The sequence below is a fragment of the Dendrobates tinctorius genome, unplaced genomic scaffold (assembly GCF_039654945.1).
Source record: "Dendrobates tinctorius isolate UK_male_01 unplaced genomic scaffold, ASM3965494v1 ptg000353l, whole genome shotgun sequence".
NCBI lineage: Eukaryota > Metazoa > Chordata > Amphibia > Anura > Dendrobatidae > Dendrobates > Dendrobates tinctorius.
Window position 1 is genome coordinate 798958 of NW_027362019.1, and position 22998 is coordinate 821955.

General features: G+C 48.1%; 1 protein-coding gene across 3 annotated transcripts in view; it reads left to right on the top strand.

Moving 5' to 3' along the window:
• TLN1 (talin 1) overlaps nt 1–22998 on the top strand; it is a 133091-nt gene that overhangs the window by 97903 nt on the left and 12190 nt on the right. For all 3 annotated transcript variants that reach the window (XM_073562485.1, XM_073562488.1, XM_073562487.1), the window contains 10 exons: nt 12320–12409; nt 14959–15081; nt 17146–17289; nt 17365–17526; nt 17609–17749; nt 17826–18007; nt 19512–19644; nt 19720–19821; nt 19898–20068; nt 20145–20294. In XM_073562485.1, the coding sequence (XP_073418586.1) occupies nt 12320–12409; nt 14959–15081; nt 17146–17289; nt 17365–17526; nt 17609–17749; nt 17826–18007; nt 19512–19644; nt 19720–19821; nt 19898–20068; nt 20145–20294 (1398 nt within the window). The remainder of the gene's footprint in view (nt 1–12319; nt 12410–14958; nt 15082–17145; nt 17290–17364; nt 17527–17608; nt 17750–17825; nt 18008–19511; nt 19645–19719; nt 19822–19897; nt 20069–20144; nt 20295–22998) is intronic.

Below are 22998 nucleotides of genomic sequence, written 5' to 3' on the forward strand. Positions count from 1 at the left end.
GTGGTTGATACCTTTTAATGGCCAACTGAAAAGATGGTGACACATTGCAGCTTTCGAGACTCCTCAGGTCTCTTCATCAGGCTAGACTAATACAAAATCTGAAGTCACATATTTATACACAAAACAGCACAGAAATAACTCAATAGATAAGACAAGTGACGTGAAGCGGAACTATCAATATGGGGGAGTGATAGACAAATATTGGAACAGTTCATAGATAAGGAGTGTGAAAGTTTTATTGTCCTCTGATTGGGGTCTGGTTCTGTGTTGTGTGATGCCCCCACAAGGTCTGAGCAGCAAATTCCTTAACTGATGTAAAAAGACATAAATCCATGCTAATTTCTGCACTGAGTGTGTCAAAGGTTGTCATGAGTTTAGACTCTTCTGTCTCGCTGAGACTTGAAGTTTCCTTTTAATACAAGTAATTTCATGTCCATGGTGCTGTGGTCAGGGAGACAAGTGTTTGGCCACAGGTAGGTCCATTCTTTTTTCTTTTATTGTGTGGCAATGAGAATTCATCCTTGCTCTCAGTTTTTGCCCGGTGATGAGGCTGAATGTACTCACATCAGGACTACAAGATCCCAGGTACTTTCAGCGGCATCACATCTAATGTGGTGTACCTAATCATTTGTACTAAATGTCTAACTGGGGGTCTGTATGTGGGGGAGACAGGGCAAAAACTGAGAACAAGGATGAATTCTCATCGCCACACAATAAGAAAAAAAAAAAAAAGGATCTACCTGTGGCCAAACATTTTTGTATGCCTCACCACAGCACCATGGACATGAAATTACTGGTACTGAAAGGTAACTTGATATCTCAGAGAGACAGAAAAGTCTGGGAGTACAAACTTATCATGGACATGAAATTACTTATATTAAAAGGTAACGTCAAGTCTCAGAGTTACCTGAAGACTTTGGGAGTATAAACTCATGACGACCTTTGACAGTCTCAGTGCAGGAATTAATGTGTCACATGGATTTATGTCTTTTTACATAAATTCTGGGGGCATCACAACACAGAACCAGACCCCAATCAGAGGACAATAAAGCTTTCACACTCCTTATCTGTGAACTGCTCCAATATTTGTCTATCCCTCTCCCATAATGACAATTCTGCTTCACGTCACTCGTCTTATCTATTGCGTTATTTCTGTGCTGTCTTGTGTATAGATATGTGACTCTTTAGATGTTGTTTTAGTCTTTGCCTGATGAAGAGACCTGAGTCGTCTGGAAAGCTGCAATGTGTTACCATCTTTTCAGTTCGCCATTAATAGGCATCAACCACTGAGGACTCTCAATTCTGAATATTTATCTATCTACTGGTCAACATGGTACAAGGATATATATCTTTCCTGCTACAGAAGGGAAAGTGTGCTGAAATAGAAAGAGATCCCAGAGTGCATAAAGTGGATTTAGTATGTACTGTTAGAGAATTAACCGCCTACTTCTTAAGAAGACTCAGAAGATTGGTGCAGGATAAAGAACATACACATTGAAGAGAGAAACCCTATGTGAACTTTCACCGACAGGTTTAAGCCACAGCAGTATGGCCGGACATCAAAAAGAGACTATCACCAGCAGGGGGAAAGTATATAAAGCTGCACATGAAAGGTGATAGGGCAGAGAGCTGACAAAATGAACTCACCTGGTACCCTAAAAAAACTGCAGCAAGAATAACAGAAACTAAGCACCCGGAGAAAACCTGAATCTGCTGTGCTTGGCGGACAAAGAAGCCGACCACAAAGCACACTTAGAAGACAGACTTCTGACATTACCCTCCTTCTACAAGGGGCCACTGAGATCCCCAACCTCTGACAGAATTCCCTCACTAGGTCATCCGAATGCAAATATTTCACACCAACCCAGGAATTATTCTCCGGACCGAAACCAATCTATTTAATGAGGTTTTGCAGTTTGTGTCTGACACGTCTGGAACCTAAAACTCGTTCCACCTTATTCTCCTTGTCCTTCTCCAAATCAACCTCCGTGATGTCCATTGCAGTTTAGCAATGATAAATGTAAGGTTATACACATGGGAAGAAGGAATCAATATCACCCTTTTGGAAGTGCATTGAGCAGCAAGGTGGTGTGTTGGTAAAAGGGGGAAAAAAAAAATCTTTTAAATCTTCTGCCTGAGCGAGTGTGAACGAGCTGAGTGTGACCTGAGCGTAAGTGCGAACTGTGTGAGACTTGAGATTCAGTGAAGAGGTGTTTGGAAAACCTATAACAAATACCTGTGTGAGTTGCTGAATTGTAGGTTGCTGAGTGCTTTCTACCTGTCCAATTTTTGGGGGGGCTTGGGGGCTTGTTTAACCTATTTTTTTTTTTATTTTTTTTCTCTCTAATCTTTAATCTCTTATTTTACTATCTGTGTTTTTAAGGGTTAACTATATTGCATTTAAATCTTGAGGTGTAACTATATTCACAAGGGGTTAATTAAGGGTGGGAGTTCATACAGTAATTAAGGGTTTATAAGGGGCAGCTGGTTGGGGCTTAACTCCTTTTGGAAGTGCATTGAGCAGCAGGGTGGTGTGCTGGTAAAAGGGGAAAAAAAAAAAAAAAATCTTTTAAATCTTCTGCCTGAGCGAGTGTGACCGAGCGGAGTGTGGCCTGAGCGTAAGTGCGAACTGTGGTAAGTGTGTGACTTGAGATTCAGTGACTTTGGATTCAGGGAGTTTCCCAGGGAGGTCTTACTGAATTACTGTTATATTTTATTAATACTTTTTGTTTATTTTTGCTTATCTTTTTGTCTGGTGCAATCCCCATTAGGATGTGCTCCACTATTGCCAATGCCATCCAGTGCACGTCTTGCCGCATGTATGAAATCCTTGAACAGCCGGTGGAGGGTGCATACTGCTGTGCGAGATGTGAGCACGTTGTGCATTTGGAAGCCCAGATACTGGATCTGAATGTGCAGCTGGCAACACTGAGATCCATAGACAATATGGAAAGGAGTCTTCTGCTCACTGAGCATCAATGGGATAGATGAGGGGGGGGATGCTAGGTTGGAGCTGCAGGACAGTGAAGCAGCTAGCTGGGTGACAGAAGGCGGGGTAGAGGGAAGAGCACCAGGGAGGCTAGTCCTGATCTGGCACACCCCAATAAGTTTGCTAAGTTGGCAGATGAGGGGAGTGTTAGTGCAGGAGTAGCACTGCTGCAGCAAGGCATGTCCTCTGAAAGCCGGAGGAGTGTCTGCTCCAGTAAGGGGGGAAATAGGAGAGCAGGGCAGGCCAGACAGGTTCTGGTAGTGGGAGACTCAATTATTAGGGGAACAGTTAGGGCAATCTGTCACAAAGACAGGGATCGTCGGACGGTGTGCTGCCTACCTAGCGCTCGAGTCCGACACATCGCTGATCGGGCTGACAGATTACTGGGAGGGGCTGGTGAGGACCCAGCGGTCATGGTGCACATTGGCACAAATGACAAAGTTAGAGGTAGGTGGAAGGTCCTTAAAGATGATTTCAGGGAATTAGGCTGCAAGCTTAAAGCAAGGACCTCCAAGGTGGTATTTTCGGAAATACTTCCTGTACCATGTGCCACACTAGAGAGGCAACGGGAGATTAGGGAGGTTAATAAGTGGCTCAGGAATTGGTGTAGGAAGGAGGGTTTGGGTTCCTGCAGAACTGGGCCGACTTCTCAGTTGGCTACAGGTTCTACGCCAGGGACGGGCTGCACCTCAGTGGGGAGGGAGCAGCTGTGCTGGGGGAGAAAATGGCTAGAAGGTTGGAGGAGTATTTAAACTAGGGACAGGGGGGGAGGGTATTCCTTTTATAGGAGGGGAAGACAGTGCAGATAGAGACCTGGGCGCAAATAATGAAATTGGGGGTGGGGGTGGCATGGGGGGTGGGGTTAGAACAGTTAATTTAAGGAAGAATAGAGGTACAGAGAGATACATAAAGTGCATGTATACTAATGCCAGAAGCCTCGCCAACAAGATGGAGGAATTGGCGACACAAAGCTAGGAGGGATAGCTAATACTAGAGAAGAGAGAGAGAGAGGATTCAAAAAGATATAAATAAACTGTAGCAGTGGGCAGCAAGTAACAGAATGGTTTTTAACAGGGAGAAATGCAAAGTACTACATCTGGGCAATAAAAATAAAAAAAGCATATACAGAATGGGAGGAATAGGCCTAAGCAACAGCACATGTGAAAAAGACTTGGGTATACTAATAGATCACAGACTGAATATGAGTGAACAGTGTGATGCAGCAGCAAAAAAAGCAAATGCAATTCTAGGATGTATTAACAGAAGCATACAGTCTAGATCACGTGAAGTCATTATTTCCCTCTACTCCTCTTTGGTCAGACCTCATCTGGAATATTGTGTCCAGTTTTGGGCACCACATTTTAAAAAAGACATCAACAAACTGGAGCAAGTTCAGAAAAGAGCGACCAGAATGGTGACCGGTCTGCAAACCCTGTCTTATGAGGAAAGGTTGCAGGATTTGGGATTGTTTAGTTTGCAAAAGAGAAGACTGAAAGGAGACTTAATAGCTGTCTACAAATAACTAAAGGGCTGTCACATTGTAGAAGGATCAACTTTATTCTCATTTGCTCAAGGAAAGACTAGAAGCAATGGGATGAAACTGAATGTGAGGAGACACAGATTAGATATTAGAAAACATTTTTTGACAGTTAGAGTGATCAATGAGTGGAACAGGCTGCCACGAGAAGTGGTGAGTTCTCCTTCAATGGAAGTCTTCAAACAGAGGCTGGACAGACATCTGACTGGGATGATTTAGTGAATCCTGCTTTGAGCAGGGGGTTGGACCAGATGGCCCACGAGGTCCCTTCCAACTCTACGATTCTATGAGTTAATGTTGTTGGAGCATAATTCTGCCATGGTGGGGATATCTGAGACATGGCCGGACGAGAGCCATGACTGGGCTGTTAATGTACAGGGCTATAGTCTGTTCAGAAATGACCGAACAAATAAGCGAGGGGGAGGGGGGTGTTTATATGTAAAATCATCCTTAAACCCATCCTACGTGATAATATATATGAATCTAATGAGAATGTAGAGTCCCTGTGGGGGGAGATAAGGGGAGGGGGGAAAAATAATAAATTACTGATAGGGGTTTGTTATAAGTCGCCAAAAATAATGGAAGCAACAGAGAATATCCTCATAAAGCAAATAGATGAAGCTGCGACTCAATGAGAAGTCATTATTATGGGGGACTTCAACTACCCTGAAATACATTGGGGAACCGAAACCTGCAGTTCAGCAAAGGTGATAGGTGTCTGACAACTATGAGAGACAATCACCTTTCACCACTGGTTCAGGACCCAACAAGAGGGGGGGCACTGCTAGACCTAATATTACCCCACAGGCCAGACCGCAGATCAGATATAAGGGTTGGGGGTCAATGGGGGGATAGTGATCACAAATTAATAAGTTTTCATGTATCCTTTAATAAGATGTGTAGTAGAGGGGTTACAAGGACACGAAACTTCAGGAAGGCAAATTTCCAACGGATGAGAGATGATCTTGGTGCAATAACTGGGACGATATCCTGAGACATAAAAATACACAAAGAAAATGGGAGACGTTTATTATCCTCCTGAATAGGAGCTGTGCACAATATATACCGTATGGGAATAAACCTGCGAGAAATAGGAGGAGACCACTATGGCTAAATAGAGCTGTAAGGGGCGCAATAAGGGACAAAAAGAAAGCATGTAGAGAATTACAGCAAGTAGGGAGTGATGAGGCATTAACTAAATACCGAAGATTAAATAAATTCTGTAAAAAGCAAATCAAGACAGCAAAGATTGAGACAGAGAGACTCATTGCCAGAGAAAGGAAAATAATCCCAAAATATTCTTTAACTACATAAATAGTAAGAAGCTAAAAAATGATAGTGTTGGCCCCCTTAAAAATAGTCTGGGTGAAATGGTGGATGAGGATGAGGAAAAAGCCAATATGCTAAATGACTTTTTTTCGACAGTGTTTACACAAGAAAATCCCATGACGGATAACATGATCAGGGATAAAAATTCTCCATTAAATGTCACCTGCTTAACCCAGCAGGAAGTATGACGGCGTCTAAAAATCACTAAAATTGAGAAATCCCCGGTCCCGGATGGGATACACCCCCGAGTACTGCAGGAATTAAGTCACAGTCATAGATAGACCATTATTTTTAATCTTTAAAGATTCCATAATAACAGGGTCTGTACCACAGGACTGGCGTATAGCAAATGTGGTGCCAATATTCAAAAAGGGGACAAAAACTGAACTTGGAAATTATAGGCCAGTGAGTTTAACCTCAACTGTGGGTAAAATCCTGGAGGGTTTTCTAAGAGATGCTATACTGGAGTATGTGGAGAAGAATAACCTCATGACCCTATATCAACATGGGTTTACGAGGGACCGTTCCTGTCAGACTAATCTGATAAGCTTTTATGAAGAGGTAAGTTCCGGAGTGGACCAAGGGAATGCAGTGGACGTGGTGTACATGGACTTTTCGAAAGCTTTTGATACGGTGCCACACAAAAGGTTGATACATAAAATGAGAACAATGGGGATAGGGGAAAATATGTGTAGGTGGGTTAAGAGCTGGCTCAGGGATAGGAAACAAAGGGTGGTTATTAATGGAGCACACTCGGACTGGGTCACGGTTAGCAGTGGGGTACCACAGGGGTCAGTTTTGGGCCCGCTTCTTTTTAACATATTTATTAATGACCTTGTAGGCGGCATAGAATTTTATATTACAGGAGGATTTATGTAAACTAGAAGCTTGGGCTGATAAATGGCAAATGAGCTTTAATGGGGATAAATGTAAGGTCATGCACTTGGGTAGAACGAACAAGATGTATAATTATGTGCTTAATTGTAAAACACTGGGCAAAACTGTCACTGAAAAAGACCTGGGTGTATGGGTGGATGACAAACTCACATTTAGTGGCCAGTGTCAGGCAGCTGCTGCAAAGGCAAATAAAATAATGGGATGCATTAAAAGAGGCATAGATGCTCAGAAGGAGAACATAATTTTACCTCTATATAAGTCTCTAGTGCGACCACACTTAGAATACTGTGTACAGTTCTGGTCTCCGGTGTATAAGAAAGACATAGCTGAACTGGAGCGGGTGCAGAGAAGAGCGACCAAGGTTATTAGTGAACTGGGGGGTCTGCAATACCAAGACAGGTTATTACACTTGGGGTTATTTAGTTTTGAGAATCGAAGGCTTAGGGGTGATCTTATTACAATGTATAAATATATGCGGGGACAGTACAAAGACCTTTCTAATGATCTTTTCACTCTTAGACCTGTGACGGGGGCAAGGGGGCATCCTCTACGTCTGGAGGAAAGAAGGTTTAAGCATACTAACAGACGCGGATTCTTTACTGTAAGAGCAGTGAGACTATGGAACTCTCTGCCATATGATGTTGTAATGAGTGATTCCCTACTAAAATATAAGAGGGGACTGGAAGCCTTTCTTGAAAAGTATAATATTACAGGGTATATACACTAGTCTCCTTAATATTGCGTTGATCCAGGGAGCTAGTCTGATTGCCGTATGTGGAGTCGGGAAGGAATTTTTTTCCCAATGTGAAGCTTACTGTTTGCCACATGGGGTTTTTTTTGCCTTCCTCTGGATCAACATGTTAGGGCAAGTTAGGATAGGATATGGGTTGAACTAGATGGACTTAAAGTCTCCCTTCAACCTTAATTACTATGTTACTATTACACACTGAACGGGAAACCACTGGGTAAATCTGACCTGGAGAAGGACTTGGGGATCCTAGTTAATGATAAACTTACCTGGAGCAGCCAGTGCCAGGCAGCGGCTGCCAAGGTAAACAGGATCATGGGGGGCATTAAAAGAGGTCTGGATACACATGATGAGAGCATTATACTGCCTCTGTACAAATCTCTGGTTAGACCGCACATGGAGTACTGGGTACAGTTTTGGGCACCGGTGTTCAGGAAGGATATAATGGAACTAGAGCGGGTACAAAGGAGGGCAACAAAATTAATAAAGGGGATGGGGGAACTACAATACCCAGAGAGATTAGCAAAATTAGGACGATTTAGTCTAGAGAAAAGACGACTGAGGGGTGATCTAATAACCATGTATAAGGGGACAATACAAATATCTCTCCGAGGATCTGTTTATACCAAGGAAGGTGACGGTCACAAGGGGGCATTCTCTGCGTCTGGAGGGGAGAAGGTTTTTCCACCAACATAGAAGAGGATTCTTTACTGTTAAGGCAGCGAGAATCTGGAATTCCTGCCTGAGGAGGGGGTGATGGTGAACTCAGTCGAGGGGTTCAGGAGAGGCCTGATGTCTTCCTGGAGCGTAACAATATTGTATCTTACAGTGATTAGGTTCTTTAGAAGGACGTAGATCTGGGGATTTATTCTGACAGAATGTAGGCTGAATTGGATGGACACATGGCTTTTTTCGGCCTTAATATGTTATGTCCTGAGGACCAGGCATCCCCTCAAACTTTTTTAATAGCAGAGGAATGGAAGGAAGTATTAATCCTCCCCGCAACCGGGAGTTGGAGCTTCAGTGTCACAGGATTAATGACCTTCATTACTTTAAACTGACCAAGAAATTTAGGAGTAAATTTCCTTGACAGACCTTTAAGACAGAGATGTTTTGAGGAGAGCCATCTAGAACCCCCCCACCGTAAACTGGGGACAATAATGATTTGCGGCTGATTTTGTAGTTTTCCCCCGACAAAGAATGGAGAGGGGTGTGCTTCTTATCGTAGGTGACTTCACCTGTGAGACAGAATCTTAAAGACAGAGAATCCCATTGTAGGATTGCTACATAATTAATTTACAGTCTATTGCATGAAATTATTATTTGATCACTAGAATTCTATTTCTCTTTAACCCCTTTCCAACATGCACCGTAATAGTGCTGCTCTGCATCAGCTGTGTTCCTGCGAATAGCAGTACTAGTACAGCGCACCGATCGGGTAAAAGTAACTTTATAAAATTCCCCAGATAAAGAAAAATAACCAAACAAATATTTTTCCAATAAACTCATTTATTTATGTAAATAAAAAAATAAACAAATAAAGTACACACGTTTGGTATTGCCGCATCCGTAACGACCCGCTCTATAAAATTGTCCCACTATTTAACCCCTTCAGTGCACACCGTAAAAAAATAAATAAGAGGCAAAAAACAATGCTTTATCATCATACCGCCGAACAAAAATTGGAATAACACACGATCAAAAAGACAGAAATAAATAACCATGGTACCGCTGAAAACGTCATCTTGTCCTGCAAAAAACGAGCTGCCACACAGCATCATCACCGGAAATATAAGTTATAGCTCGCAGAATAAAGCGATCCAAAAATAATTATTCTTTTAAAATAGATTTTTTTGTAAAAGCGCCAAAACATAAAAAAAGATATAAATGAGGTATCGCTGTAATCATACTGACCCGAAGAATAAAGTGGTCTTATCAATTGTACCACATCCGGATCGGTATTAAAAAAACAAAAAGCAATTCCTGAATTGCTGGTTTTTGTTCCTACTGTTTCCCAAAAATCAGAATAGAAAGCGATCAAAAAAAGTCATGTGCCCGAAAATGGTACCAATAAAAACGTCAACTCTTCCCACAAAAAACAAGCCATCACATGACTTGGTGGGTCAAAATACGGAAAAATTATAGCTCTCAAAATGTGGTGATGCAAAAACTAGTCTTCACAATAAAAAGTGTCTTTTAGTGTGTGACAGCTGCCAAACATAAAAACCCGATATAAATCTGGTATCGCTGTAATCGCATCGACCCGAAGAATAACGTCACCTAATCGCTTATACCGCATGAGGAACGGTATAAAAAATAAATAAAACTAATTCTACCCATGCTGTTGATTTTTTTCATTCTGCCTCCCAAAGGTCGCAGTAAGGCTTGGCGCGCATTTATCCTGCGCTCTGCGCTGAGCACTTACATCGGGGTTTCCGTGTACATCTCTGAAATACGTGATTCAGAAGGAACCTCTGGTGGAAGATTCCCTATAATGAGGCAGATTGGGCATTGTGGACACCGTCTAACCTGTGATCTGGCACTGTCCGTCTTTATGTCATTGCATAAAAGTGCCATTGACAACAGTTTTGTGCACTTCTGAAAAAGGGCACCTCTGTACAGAGACCAGATGGAGTCCAGAGTAACTCTGCTGCCTCATTATAGTGAATGGATCCCTCTGAGTTTTCATCTATCACCTTACTCTGAGATTTACATGGAAACCCCAAAGTAAGTGCTCAGCGTAGAGTGCCGGATAAATGTGATGACAAACGTTATGTACAATATTCCCAATAAAAGCTTCAACTCAATCCACAACTCAATCCACAAAAAAGCAAGTCCCCTCTCTGATCTGTCATCTGTTAACAGAAATATAGGGGGCTTCCACAATACTTGTAGCACAAAGGCTCTGAAAAAGAGGAATGGATCCTCACCCCCCCCCCCAAATAAATTCAGCAAATTCTCCCCTCCCAAATCCAAATGCCCCCCTCTCTTCTGAGCCCCACAGTGCATAAACCACATGCAGCACCCACATGTTTGGGATTTCTGTAGTGATGAGAGCCCTCCTAATTTACAGGTGCGTGTCTCCAGAAGCACGGGCTGGGCATAATGTACTGGTCAGTACAGCGTCCTGGCGACTGCAGCGTCCTGGCGACTGCAGCGTCCTGGCGACTGCAGCGTCCTGGCGACTGCAGCGTCCTGGCGACTGCAGCGTCCTGGCGACTGCAGCGTCCTGGTGACAGCAGCGTCCTGGCGACAGCAGCGTCCTGGCGACAGCAGCGGCAGTTTGCAATTTTCACTCAGCAACATCCACTGCTGCTTGTTTCTGGAAATCACTTACGGAGTCAAAATCGTGACTACATCTGTATATAAATTCCCAAGGGGGTATAATTTCCAAAATGGGGCCACTTGAGGGGGATTCTGGTTTTCTAGCACTTAGAGGCTCTGTATAGTCCGCAAACTCTTCTAGGAAAACCTGCGCTCCAGGAGGCAAATAGCGCTCCATCCCTCCCGAGTCTCCCCGTATGGCTAAGCAGTACTGTACAGCCTCATATGGGGTATTTCTACATTCAGCAGAAATTGTGGGACTAATTCTGGGGCCATTTTTACCCATTTCCCAGTGTGAAAATGTAAAATCTGGGGCTAACACACAATCTTGGTGGTAAGAATGTAAATGATTTTATCTTCATTGCCCAATGGTATAACAGTCTGTGCCCCACCTGTGGTGTGAATATAATCACTGCACCCCGAGATGAATTCATTGAGAGGTTTAATTGGTAAAATGGGGGGTCACTTATGGGGAGTCTGCTGTTCTGGCACCTCGGGGGCTCTGTCAGTGTAACATGGCGCCCTCAAACAAGTTTATACGTAGCAATTAAGTCCAAAAATATTAGCCACCTTACTTCAATACATATATTACAACTTCTGCCACCAATCTGTGCAGACAAAAAGGCAATAGGCAAATAGATGAATCAATAAAATCAATTATTTATATAATTTCATAAAATAGTAACAAGGACATTTCTCAAAAACCACCAGGTGTGAACATAGTTAAGGTGCACACAGAAATAAATATAATGTCATATGATCATGAGTTATATCAAATATCAACCATACCTATACCTGTGTACCATGATCAAAAAATCAGCGCTTCCAAAACTTATAACAAAAATAAGCTCCTCACACATAATCTCGCTTAGCTGTATATACCATCAGGGCCCTAAATGACTTTAGTAGCAAAAGGAACGAGTTTTAAAACAGCATAAAGTGCCTAGTGCTAAAGGTTAATTATAACTTCGCTATGTTGAAAATGTGCTGAAATAGAAAAGATTTCAGAGTGCATAAAACAAACCACCGAATACAAAATAAAGGATTTAGTCTGTACTGTTATAAAATAAACCACCTACTTTCTAAAAAAAAAAACAAAAACAAAAAAAACAAGGTGGGTGTAAAATAAACAGCAAAGAGATAAACCCTAGCTGAACTTTCACTGACAGATTTAAGGTACAGCAGTATTTCTGGAAATCAAAAAGAGACTATCACCAGCAGGAAATACCAGCAAAGGGAAAGTAAATAAAGGCGCACCCGAAAGGTGATAGGGCACAGAAATAAGTAAAGGAAAACACCTGGTGCCCTGAAAAAAATGGTACAGGGATAACAGAAACTAAGCACCCGGAGAAAAGGTGAATCTGCTGTGCTTGGCGGACAGGGAAGCCGACCACAAAGCACAGGCTAAGGGGTTTGAACCCAGGCACATGAAAACCTTCAACATGTTATTATTTTCAGGGAGAACCCCAAAAACTGATGTCATTTTCTATTACAGACGGTACGAGAGCTGCTGCAGAACCCTACCGAGCCTGTGAACGACCAGTCCTACTTTCACTGCCTGGACAGCGTCATGGAGAACTCCAAGGTAATTTATAATGAAGGTCCACGTACACAGGCATCGATCACCAGAGGTCCACATACACAGCCATCTCTCCCTGGAGGTCCACGCTCCACAGCCATTGCTCCCAGGGGGTCCACTTACACAGCCATCGCTCCTCAGGAATGTACACAGCCATATCCCACTGGGAGTTCATGCACCACAACCGTCGCTCCTCGGGGGTCCACGTACACAGTCATCTTTAAACGGAGGTTCACGTACACAACTATCGCTCCCCGGAGGCTCACGTATCACAGCCGTAGCACCCCTTGGAGTTCCCATATCACACAGCTGTAGCACCTGCGGGAGTTCCCGTATCACACAGCCATAGCTCCCCCTGGAGTTCCCGTATCACACAACCGTATCAATTGCGCGAATTAGCGTATCACACAGCTGTAGCACCTGCGGGAGTTCCCGTATCACACAGCCATAGCTCCCCCTGGAGTTCCCGTATCACACAGCCATAGCTCCCCCTGGAGTTCCCGTATCACACAGCCATAGCTCCCCCTGGAGTTCCCGTATCACACAACCGTATCAATTGCGCGAATTAGCGTATCACACAGCTGTAGCACCTGCGGGAGTTCCCGTATCACATAGCCGTAGCACCCGCGGGAGGTCCCGTATCACATAGCCGTATCACCCGCAGGAGTTCCCGTATCACACAACCGTACCACCTGCGCGAATTAGCGTATCACACAGCCTTAGCACCCGCGGGAGTTTCCGTATCAAATAGCCGTAGCACCCCCTGGAGTTCCCGTATCACACAACTGTACCACCTGCGCGAATTAGCGTATCACACAGCCGTAGCAACGGCGGGAGCTCACGTATCACAGCCATAGCCCCCCAGGGGTTGACGTACAGTTGTGGCCAAAAGTATTGACACCCCTGCAATTCTGTCAGATAATACTCAGTTTCTTCCTGAAAATGATTGCAAACACAAATTCTTTGGTATTATCTTCATTTAATTTGTCTTAAATGAAAAAACACAAAAGAGAATGAAGCAAAACATTGATCATTTCACACAAAACTCCAAAAATGGGCCAGACAAAAGTATTGGCACCCTCAGCAAACTTGGTTGCACAACCTTTAGCCAAAATAACTGCGACCAACCGCTTCCGGTAACCATCAATGAGTTTCTTACAATGCTCTGCTGGAATTTTAGACCATTCTTCTTTGGCAAACTGCTCCAGGTCCCTGATATTTGAAGGGTGCCTTCTCCAAACTGCCATTTTTAGATCTCTCCACAGGTGTTCTATGGGATTCAGGTCTGGACTCATTGCTGGCCACCTTAGAAGTCTCCAGTGCTTTCTCTCAAACCATTTTCTAGTGCTTTTTGAAGTGTGTTTTGGGTCATTGTCCTGCTGGAAGACCCATGACCTCTGAGGGAGACCCAGCTTTCTCACACTGGGCCCTACATTATGCTGCAAAATTTGTTGGTAGTCTTCAGACTTCATAATGCCATGCACACGGTCAAGCAGTCCAGTGCCAGAGGCAGCAAAGCAACCCCAAAACATCAGGGAACCTCCGCCATGTTTGACTGTAGGGACCATGTTCTTTTCTTTGAATGCCTCTATTTCTCCTGTAAACTCTATGTTGTTGCCTTTGCCCAAAAAGCTCTACTTTTGTCTCATCTGACCAGAGAACATTCTTCCAAAACGTTTTAGGCTTTTTCAGGTAAGTTTTGGCAAACTCCAGCCTGGCTTTATGTCTCGGGGTAAGAAGTGGGGTCTTCCTGGGTCTCCTACCATACAGTCCCTTTTCATTCAGACGCTGACGGATAGTACGGGTTGACACTGTTGTACCCTCGGACTGCAGGGCAGCTTGAACGTGTTTGGATGTTAGTCGAGGTTCTTTATCCAACATCCGCACAATCTTGCGTTGAAATCTCTTTACAATTTTTCTTTTCCGTCCACATCTAGGGAGGTTAGCCACAGTGCCATGGGCTTTACACTTGTTGATGACACTGCGCACGGTAGACACAGGAACATTCAGGTCTTTGGAGATGGACTTGTAGCCTTGAGATTGCTCATGCTTCCTCACAATTTGGTTTCTCAAGTCCTCAGACAGTTCTTTGGTCTTCTTTCTTTTCTCCATGCTCAATGTGGTGCACACAAGGACACAGGACAGAGGTTGAGTCAACTTTAATCCATGTCACCTGGCTGCAAGTGTGATTTAGTTATTGCCAACACCTGTTAGGTGCCACAGGTAAGTTACAGGTGCTGTTAATTACACAAATTAGAGAAGCATCACAGGATTTTTCGAACAGTGCCAATACTTTTGTCCACCCTCTTTTTTATGTCTGGTGTGGAATTATATCCAATTTGGCTTTAGGACAATTCTTTTTGTGTTTTTTCATTTAAGACAAATTAAATGAAGATAATAATAACAAAGAATTTGTGATTGCAATCATTTTCAGGAAGAAACTGAGTATTATCTGACAGAATTGCAGGGGTGTCAATACTTTTGGCCACAACTGTATAACAGCATTGTCACTATGTGTACATTTGTGTCTGTGACACTTCTGTTTCCTTCCTCAGGTTCTGGGTGAATCGATGGCCGGAATCTCTCAGCATGCCAAAACCAGTAACCTACCTGAGTTTGGGGAATCTGTTGGCATCGCCTCAAAAGCTCTATGTGGTCTCACTGAAGCCGCGGCTCAGGTACATGGTCAGGATGTGGTGTGACTGATGCTCAGACACATGGTCGGAATATGTGGCGTGAGAGGTCGAGGCACAGGTATTTGATTAAATTGAGTGGTGTGACACAGGCCTTGGTTAGGTGTGTGGTGGGAATGTACATTGTGTTTTAGGCTGTGGTCAGTTAAGTGATTGGGATGTGCAGCCTGACTGAGGCTGCCGCTAAGGTACGAAGACGGGATGTGTGATGACTGATGACATGGTCAGGTATGTGGTCACAGTGTGTGGTGTGTCTGAGCCATGGTGAGGATGTGGTATGACTGAGGACATGGTCAGTTATGTAGTCATGATGTGTGGTGTGTCTGAGGACCTCTTCAAGGATGTGGTATGACTGAAGACATGGTCAGGTATGTAGTCATGATGTGTGGTGTGTCTGAGGACCTCTTCAAGGATGTGGTATGACTGAAGACATGGTCAGGTATGTAGTCATGATGTGTGGTGTGTCTGAGGACCTCTTCAAGGATGTGGTATGACTGAAGACATGGTCAGGTATGTAGTCATGATGTGTGGTGTGTCTGAGGACCTCTTCAAGGATGTGGTATGACTGAAGACATGGTCAGGTATGTAGTCATGATGTGTGGTGTGTCTGAGGACCTCTTCAAGGATGTGGTATGACTGAAGACATGGTCAGGTATGTAGTCATGATGTGTGGTGTGTCTGAGGACCTCTTCAAGGATGTGGTATGACTGAAGACATGGTCAGGTATGTAGTCATGATGTGTGGTGTGTCTGAGGACCTCTTCAAGGATGTGGTATGACTGAAGACATGGTCAGGTATGTAGTCATGATGTGTGGTGTGTCTGAGGACCTCTTCAAGGATGTGGTATGACTGAAGACATGGTCAGGTATGTAGTCATGATGTGTGGTGTGTCTGAGGACCTCTTCAAGGATGTGGTATGACTGAAGACATGGTCAGGTATGTAGTCATGATGTGTGGTGTGTCTGAGGACCTCTTCAAGGATGTGGTATGACTGAAGACATGGTCAGGTATGTAGTCATGATGTGTGGTGTGTCTGAGGACCTCTTCAAGGATGTGGTATGACTGAAGACATGGTCAGGTATGTAGTCATGATGTGTGGTGTGTCTGAGGACCTCTTCAAGGATGTGGTATGACTGAGGACATGGTCAGTTATGTAGTCATGATGTGTGGTGTGTCTGAGGACCTCTTCAAGGATGTGGTATGACTGAAGACATGGTCAGGTATGTAGTCATGATGTGTGGTGTGTCTGAGGACCTCTTCAAGGATGTGGTATGACTGAGGACATGGTCAGGTATGTAGTCATGATGTGTGGTGTGTCTGAGGACCTCTTCAAGGATGTGGTATGACTGAGGACATGGTCAGGTATGTAGTCATGATGTGTGGTGTGTCTGAGGACCTCTTCAAGGATGTGGTATGACTGAAGACATGGTCAGGTATGTAGTCATGATGTGTGGTGTGTCTGAGGACCTCTTCAAGGATGTGGTATGACTGAGGACATGGTCAGGTATGTAGTCATGATGTGTGGTGTGTCTGAGGACCTCTTCAAGGATGTGGTATGACTGATGGCATGATCAGGTATGTGGTCACGATGTGTGTTGTGTCTGAGCCATGGTCAGGATGTGTGGTGTGTCTGAAGTCTCCACTCAGGTGTGTGGTTGGGATGTGTGTTCGGTCTGAATCGTGCTCTGGATTTGTGGTGTGTCTGAGGTTGTGGTCATATATGTCGTAAGGATATGTGGTCTGAGCAAGGCAACTGCTTAGGTACATGGAGGGGATGTGTCGTGTGACTGAGGCTGTGGTGAGATATGTGGTTGGAATCTGTGGTGATTGTGAAGTCGCCGCTCAATTATGTTGTCAGAATGTGTGACATGACTGACGCCATGGTCAGATATTTGGTCGGGATGTGTTGTGTGTTTGATATTGCCACTCAGGTACGTAGTTTGAATGTGTGGTGTGTCTGAGCCGTAGTCTGGAAGTGTGGTGAATCTGAGGCCGCCGCTCAGGTATGTGGTGGGGACATTACTAGTCCATGCCTGTTCTCCCACTCAGGCTGCCTACCTGGTTGGTGTGTCGGACCCAAGTAGCCGTGCCGGTCAGCAGGGTCTGGTGGATCCCACTCAGTTTGCTCGGGCCAATCAGGCTATCCAGATGGCATGTCAAAACCTGGGAGACCCGGCGTGCACGCAGTCACAGGTGGGTAGCTGGGGTGGTGAGGAGCGTGCCTGATGTCCTCATGGTGCCCTCATATGTTATGTTCTCCTTCCATAGGTGCTGTCAGCTGCCACCATCGTGGCCAAACACACATCTGCCCTGTGCAATGCCTGCCGCCTGGCATCCACGCACACCTCCAATCCTGTGGCCAAGAGGCAATTTGTGCAGTCAGCCAAGGAGGTTGCGAATAGCACGGCCAACCTAGTGAAGACCATCAAGGTGGGATCACAGTGGATATTAACCCTGTTTGGGCAGAGCCTGGATGGCGCAAAGCAGATCAGTATCACCTCTTTTGTTTCAGGCCTTGGATGGAGCGTTTAATAACGAGAATCGGGTGAAATGTCGTGATGCCACTGTGCCCTTAATCCAGGCCGTGGAGAACCTAACTGCCTTCGCCTCTAATCCAGAGTTTGCCAGTGTGCCAGCTCAGATCTCCCCAGAGGTGAGCACATGGAGCCATGGACAACAGCGTTTTCCGCTCTCCCCATTCTCTTCATCTCGCTTTTGTTCTCTTTCAGGGTCTCCACGCCATGGAGCCGATTATCAGCTCAGCAAAGACCATGCTGGAAAGCTCCTCCGGCCTCATCCAGACAGCACGCTCGCTGGCGGCCAACCCTAAGGACCCGCCGCAGTGGTCGGTGTTGGCCGGACACTCCCGCACCGTGTCCGACTCCATCAAGAAGCTGATTACTAACATGAGGTGAGGGGTTGGGACTGGCGTGGCAGGAGGGTCTGCAGGGAACGGAGCGGGTGGGGTGTGGAGCAGTAGAGGGGAGGAGTGATGAGAGGATAGGCAGATGGTGGAGCAGTGGGGAGATATGCAGGGGAAGGAGGAGCAGGAGGTGACAAAGCCATGGGAGGATCCGCAGGAGGAGAAGCAGATGCTGTGTTGCAGTGAAGGGATAGGCAGAGGGAGGATTGGCAGGAGGGCATGGAACTGCGGGAGAAGCAGAAAGCAGAGCATCCCGAGGAGGAGAAGCAGCTGCTGTGGGGTGATGAGGTGATATTGAGGGGGAGGATTGGCTGGAGGGATTGAAGCTGCGGGAGAAGCAGAAAGCTGAGGAGCAGTAGGAGGATCCGCAGGAGGAGAAGCAGCTGCTGTGGGGTGGGGTGGTGATAGGCAAGGGTATGATTGGCAGGAAGGGGTGGAGCTACGGGAGAAGCAAAAAGCGGAGGAGCGATAGGATCCGTAGGAGGGGAAGTAGCTTCTGGGGGTGGTGAGGTGACTGGCAGGGGGAGGATCGGTAGGAGGGGGGCGGAGTGGCTGGAGGATCTGCAGGAGTAGAAACGGCAAGGTGGCGGAGCGGCAGGAGTATCTGCAGGGTGAGAAGGAACAGCGGTAGGATAGGCAGGGTAAGGATATGCAGAGTGTGGAGGAGTAGGGAGAAGAGCAATGGGGTGGAGTGGTGGGAGAAAGAAGCAGGAGAAGCAGCAGGGAGAGAAGTAGCTGGAGGAGAGGCTGGGGAGGAGCAGCAGGGAGAGAAGGATAGGCGGGGAGGATCTGTAGGGGCAGAGTGGTCTGTAGTGGGAGGATCTGCGGGAAGAGGAGCAGCAGGGGGGAAAGACGTGAAGATCTGCAAGGGGGATGAGCTGCATAAGACAGCTGTGGGAGGATCTGCAGGGGTGGGAGCAGTAGGGGGCTGAGTGGTGGTAGGCGCAGCAGGGTGATGGAGCCAGCAGCAGGGTGATGGAGCAGCAGGGGCAGAGTGGCAGGAGGATTTGCAGAGGGGGCAGGGGGCAGAGCTGTGGGAGGATCCGCAGGAGAAGGAGCAGCAGGGGGAGGATAGGTGAGGGAGGATCTGCAGGGAGAGGAGTGACTGGGGGCAGACCTGTGGGAGGATCTGCAGGAGGAACAGCAGGGGGAAGGATAGATCTGAGAGGAGCAGCGTGAAGCAGTGCGGCAGGCTAAAAAGCTGTGGGAGGGTCAGCAAGGGGAAGAACAGGTTGGGAGGAGCAGTAGGGGGCAGAGTGGTGGTAGGAGCAGCAAGGGGAGGATAGGTGGGGGAGGAGCAGAATGATGTAGAGCGGAAGGAGGATCAGCAGGGGGGAGGATAGGTAAGGGAGGAGCAGCATGATGCAGAGCAGCAGAAGGAGGCTGAGCGGCGGTTGGAGCAGCAGCAGGGGGGGCAGAGTGGCGGGAGGCACAGCATGCTCAGATCGTATGTGGTGGCTCTGGGCTCATGCGCATGTCTGTCCTTCTACAGGGACAAGGCCCCAGGTCAGAGGGAATGCGATCAGGCCATCGAGCTCCTGAACCAAACGGTGCGAGATCTGGATCAGGCGTCCCTAGAAGCCATCAGTCAGCAGCTGGCCCCACGGGAGGGCATATCCCAGGAGGTGAGTGTGGCCTCTGTCTCCAGACTGTGAGGATGCTTTATACTGCTGCTGCTCTCACTTCTTCCTTCCTTCTAGGCTCTGCACACTCAGATGCAGACGTCAGTGCAGGAGATCAGTAACCTGATAGAACCTCTTGCTGCGGCAGCAAGAGCGGACTCCTCCCAGCTCGGGCACAAGGTAAGCATGTGCCATGTATGCAGTGAGTGTGACGAGTCCCTGTCACTGACCACCCGTCTGCTTCCCTCGCCCTCAGGTGTCTCAGATGGCGCAGTACTTTGAGCCGCTCACCCTCGCAGCTATTGGAGCCGCATCGAAGACAATCAACCACCAGCAGCAGATGAACCTCCTGGACCAGACGAAGACACTGGCCGAGTCCGCCCTGCAGATGCTATACACCGCCAAGGAGGCCGGCGGCAATCCCAAGGTCAGAGCAGCGCCTGCCTTCTGCGGTGTCCTCACAGCAGCTCCGGGATCGCGTCCCACCCTGTGTTTCCTTGCAGGTGGCAGCGCACACGCAGGAGGCTCTGGATGAAGCTGCTCAGATGATGCATGAAGCCGTGGACGACCTGACTGGGACCCTGAATGAAGCCGCAAGTGCTGCCGGGGCCGTAGGGGGCATGGTGGACTCTATCACTCAGGCCATCAATAAGGTGAGTGTCACCGACCTACTCCTCCAGCTTCGCTGACTCCGTTCTGACATATTCTGCCAGCATTGCTGACGAGGGACCCTCGCTGACCTACGCTTCCAGCATTGCTGACAAGGGACCCTCGCTGACCTACGCCTCCAGCATTGCTGACGAGGGACCACCACTGACCTACGCCTCCAGCATTGCTGACGAGGGACCCTCGCTGACCTACGCTTCCAGCATTGCTGACGAGGGACCTTCGCTGACCTATGCCTCCAGTATTGCTGACGAGGGACCCTCGCTGACCTATGCCTCCAGCATTGCTGACGAGGGACCCTCGCTGACCTATGCCTCCAGCATTGCTGACGAGGGACCCTCGCTGACCTATGCCTCCAGCATTGCTGACGAGGGACCCTCGCTGACCTATGCCTCCAGCATTGCTGACGAGGGACCCTCGCTGACCTATGCCTCCAGCATTGCTGACAAGGGACCCTCGCTGACCTATGCCTCCAGCATTGCTGACGAGGGACCACCACTGACCTACGCCTCCAGCATTGCTGACGAGGGACCCTCGCTGACCTACGCCTCCAGCATTGCTGACGAGGGACCCTCGCTGACCTACGCCTCCAGCATTGCTGACGAGGGACCCTCGCTGACCTACGCCTCCAGCATTGCTGACGAGGGACCCTCGCTGACCTACGCCTCCAGCATTGCTGACGAGGGACCACCACTGACCTACGCCTTCAGCATTGCTGACGAGGGACCCTCGCTGACCTACGCCTCCAGCATTGCTGACGAGGGACCACCACTGACCTACGCCTCCAGCATTGCTGACGAGGGACCCTCGCTGACCTACGCCTCCAGCATTGCTGACGAGGGACCCTCGCTGACCTACGCCTCCAGCATTGCTGACGAGGGACCCTCGCTGACCTATGCCTCCAGCATTGCTGACGAGAGACCCTCGCTGACCTACGCCTCCAGCATTGCTGACGAGGGACCCTCGCTGACCTACGCTTCCAGCATTGCTGACGAGGGACCCTCGCTGACCTATGCCTCCAGCATTGCTGACGAGGGACCCTCGCTGACCTATGCCTCCAGCATTGCTGACGAGGGACCCTCGCTGACCTATGCCTCCAGCATTGCTGACGAGGGACCCTCGCTGACCTATGCCTCCAGCATTGCTGACAAGGGACCCTCGCTGACCTATGCCTCCAGCATTGCTGACGAGGGACCACCACTGACCTACGCCTCCAGCATTGCTGACGAGGGACCCTCGCTGACCTACGCCTCCAGCATTGCTGACGAGGGACCCTCGCTGACCTACGCCTCCAGCATTGCTGACGAGGGACCCTCGCTGACCTACGCCTCCAGCATTGCTGACGAGGGACCCTCGCTGACCTACGCCTCCAGCATTGCTGACGAGGGACCACCACTGACCTACGCCTTCAGCATTGCTGACGAGGGACCCTCGCTGACCTACGCCTCCAGCATTGCTGACGAGGGACCCTCGCTGACCTACGCCTCCAGCATTGCTGACGAGGGACCCTCGCTGACCTACGCCTCCAGCATTGCTGACGAGGGACCCTCGCTGACCTACGCCTCCAGCATTGCTGACGAGGGACCCTCGCTGACCTATGCCTCCAGCATTGCTGACGAGAGACCCTCGCTGACCTACGCCTCCAGCATTGCTGACGAGGGACCCTCGCTGACCTACGCTTCCAGCATTGCTGACGAGGGACCCTCGCTGACCTACGCCTCCAGCATTGCTGACGAGGGACCCTCGCTGACCTATGCCTCCAGCATTGCTGACGAGGGACCCTCGCTGACCTATGCCTCCAGCATTGCTGACGAGGGACCCTCGCTGACCTATGCCTCCAGCATTGCTGACGAGGGACCACCACTGACCTACGCCTCCAGCATTGCTGACGAGGGACCCTCGCTGGACTACGCCTCCAGCATTGCTGACGAGGGACCCTCGCTGACCTACGCCTCCAGCATTGCTGACGAGGGACCCTCGCTGACCTACGCTTCCAGCATTGCTGACGAGGGACCCTCGCTGACCTATGCCTCCAGCATTGCTGACGAGGGACCCTCGCTGACCTATGCCTCCAGCATTGCTGACGAGGGACCCTCGCTGACCTATGCCTCCAGCATTGCTGACGAGGGACCACCACTGACCTACGCCTCCAGCATTGCTGACGAGGGACCCTCGCTGGACTACGCCTCCAGCATTGCTGACGAGGGACCCTCGCTGGCCTATCCCTCTAGCATTGCTGACGAGGGACCCTCGCTGACCTACGCCTCCAGCATTGCTGACGAGGGACCCTCGCTGACCTACGCCTCCAGCATTGCTGACGAGGGACCCTCGCTGACCTACGCCTCCAGCATTGCTGACGAGGGACCCTCGCTGACCTACGCCTCCAGCATTGCTGACGAGGGACCACCACTGACCTACGCCTTCAGCATTGCTGACGAGGGACCCTCGCTGACCTACGCCTCCAGCATTGCTGAAGAGGGCCCTCGCTGACCTACGCCTCCAGCGTTGCTGACGAGGGACCCACTTTGATATATTCTGCCAGCATTGCTGGTGTGGGAACTGCACTGACATACGCTTCCAGCATCACTGACAAGGGACCCTCGCTGACATACCCCTCCAGCATAATTGAGGGACCCTCGCTGATATACGCCTCTAGCATCACTGACATACACCATGAGCATTGTTGACGAG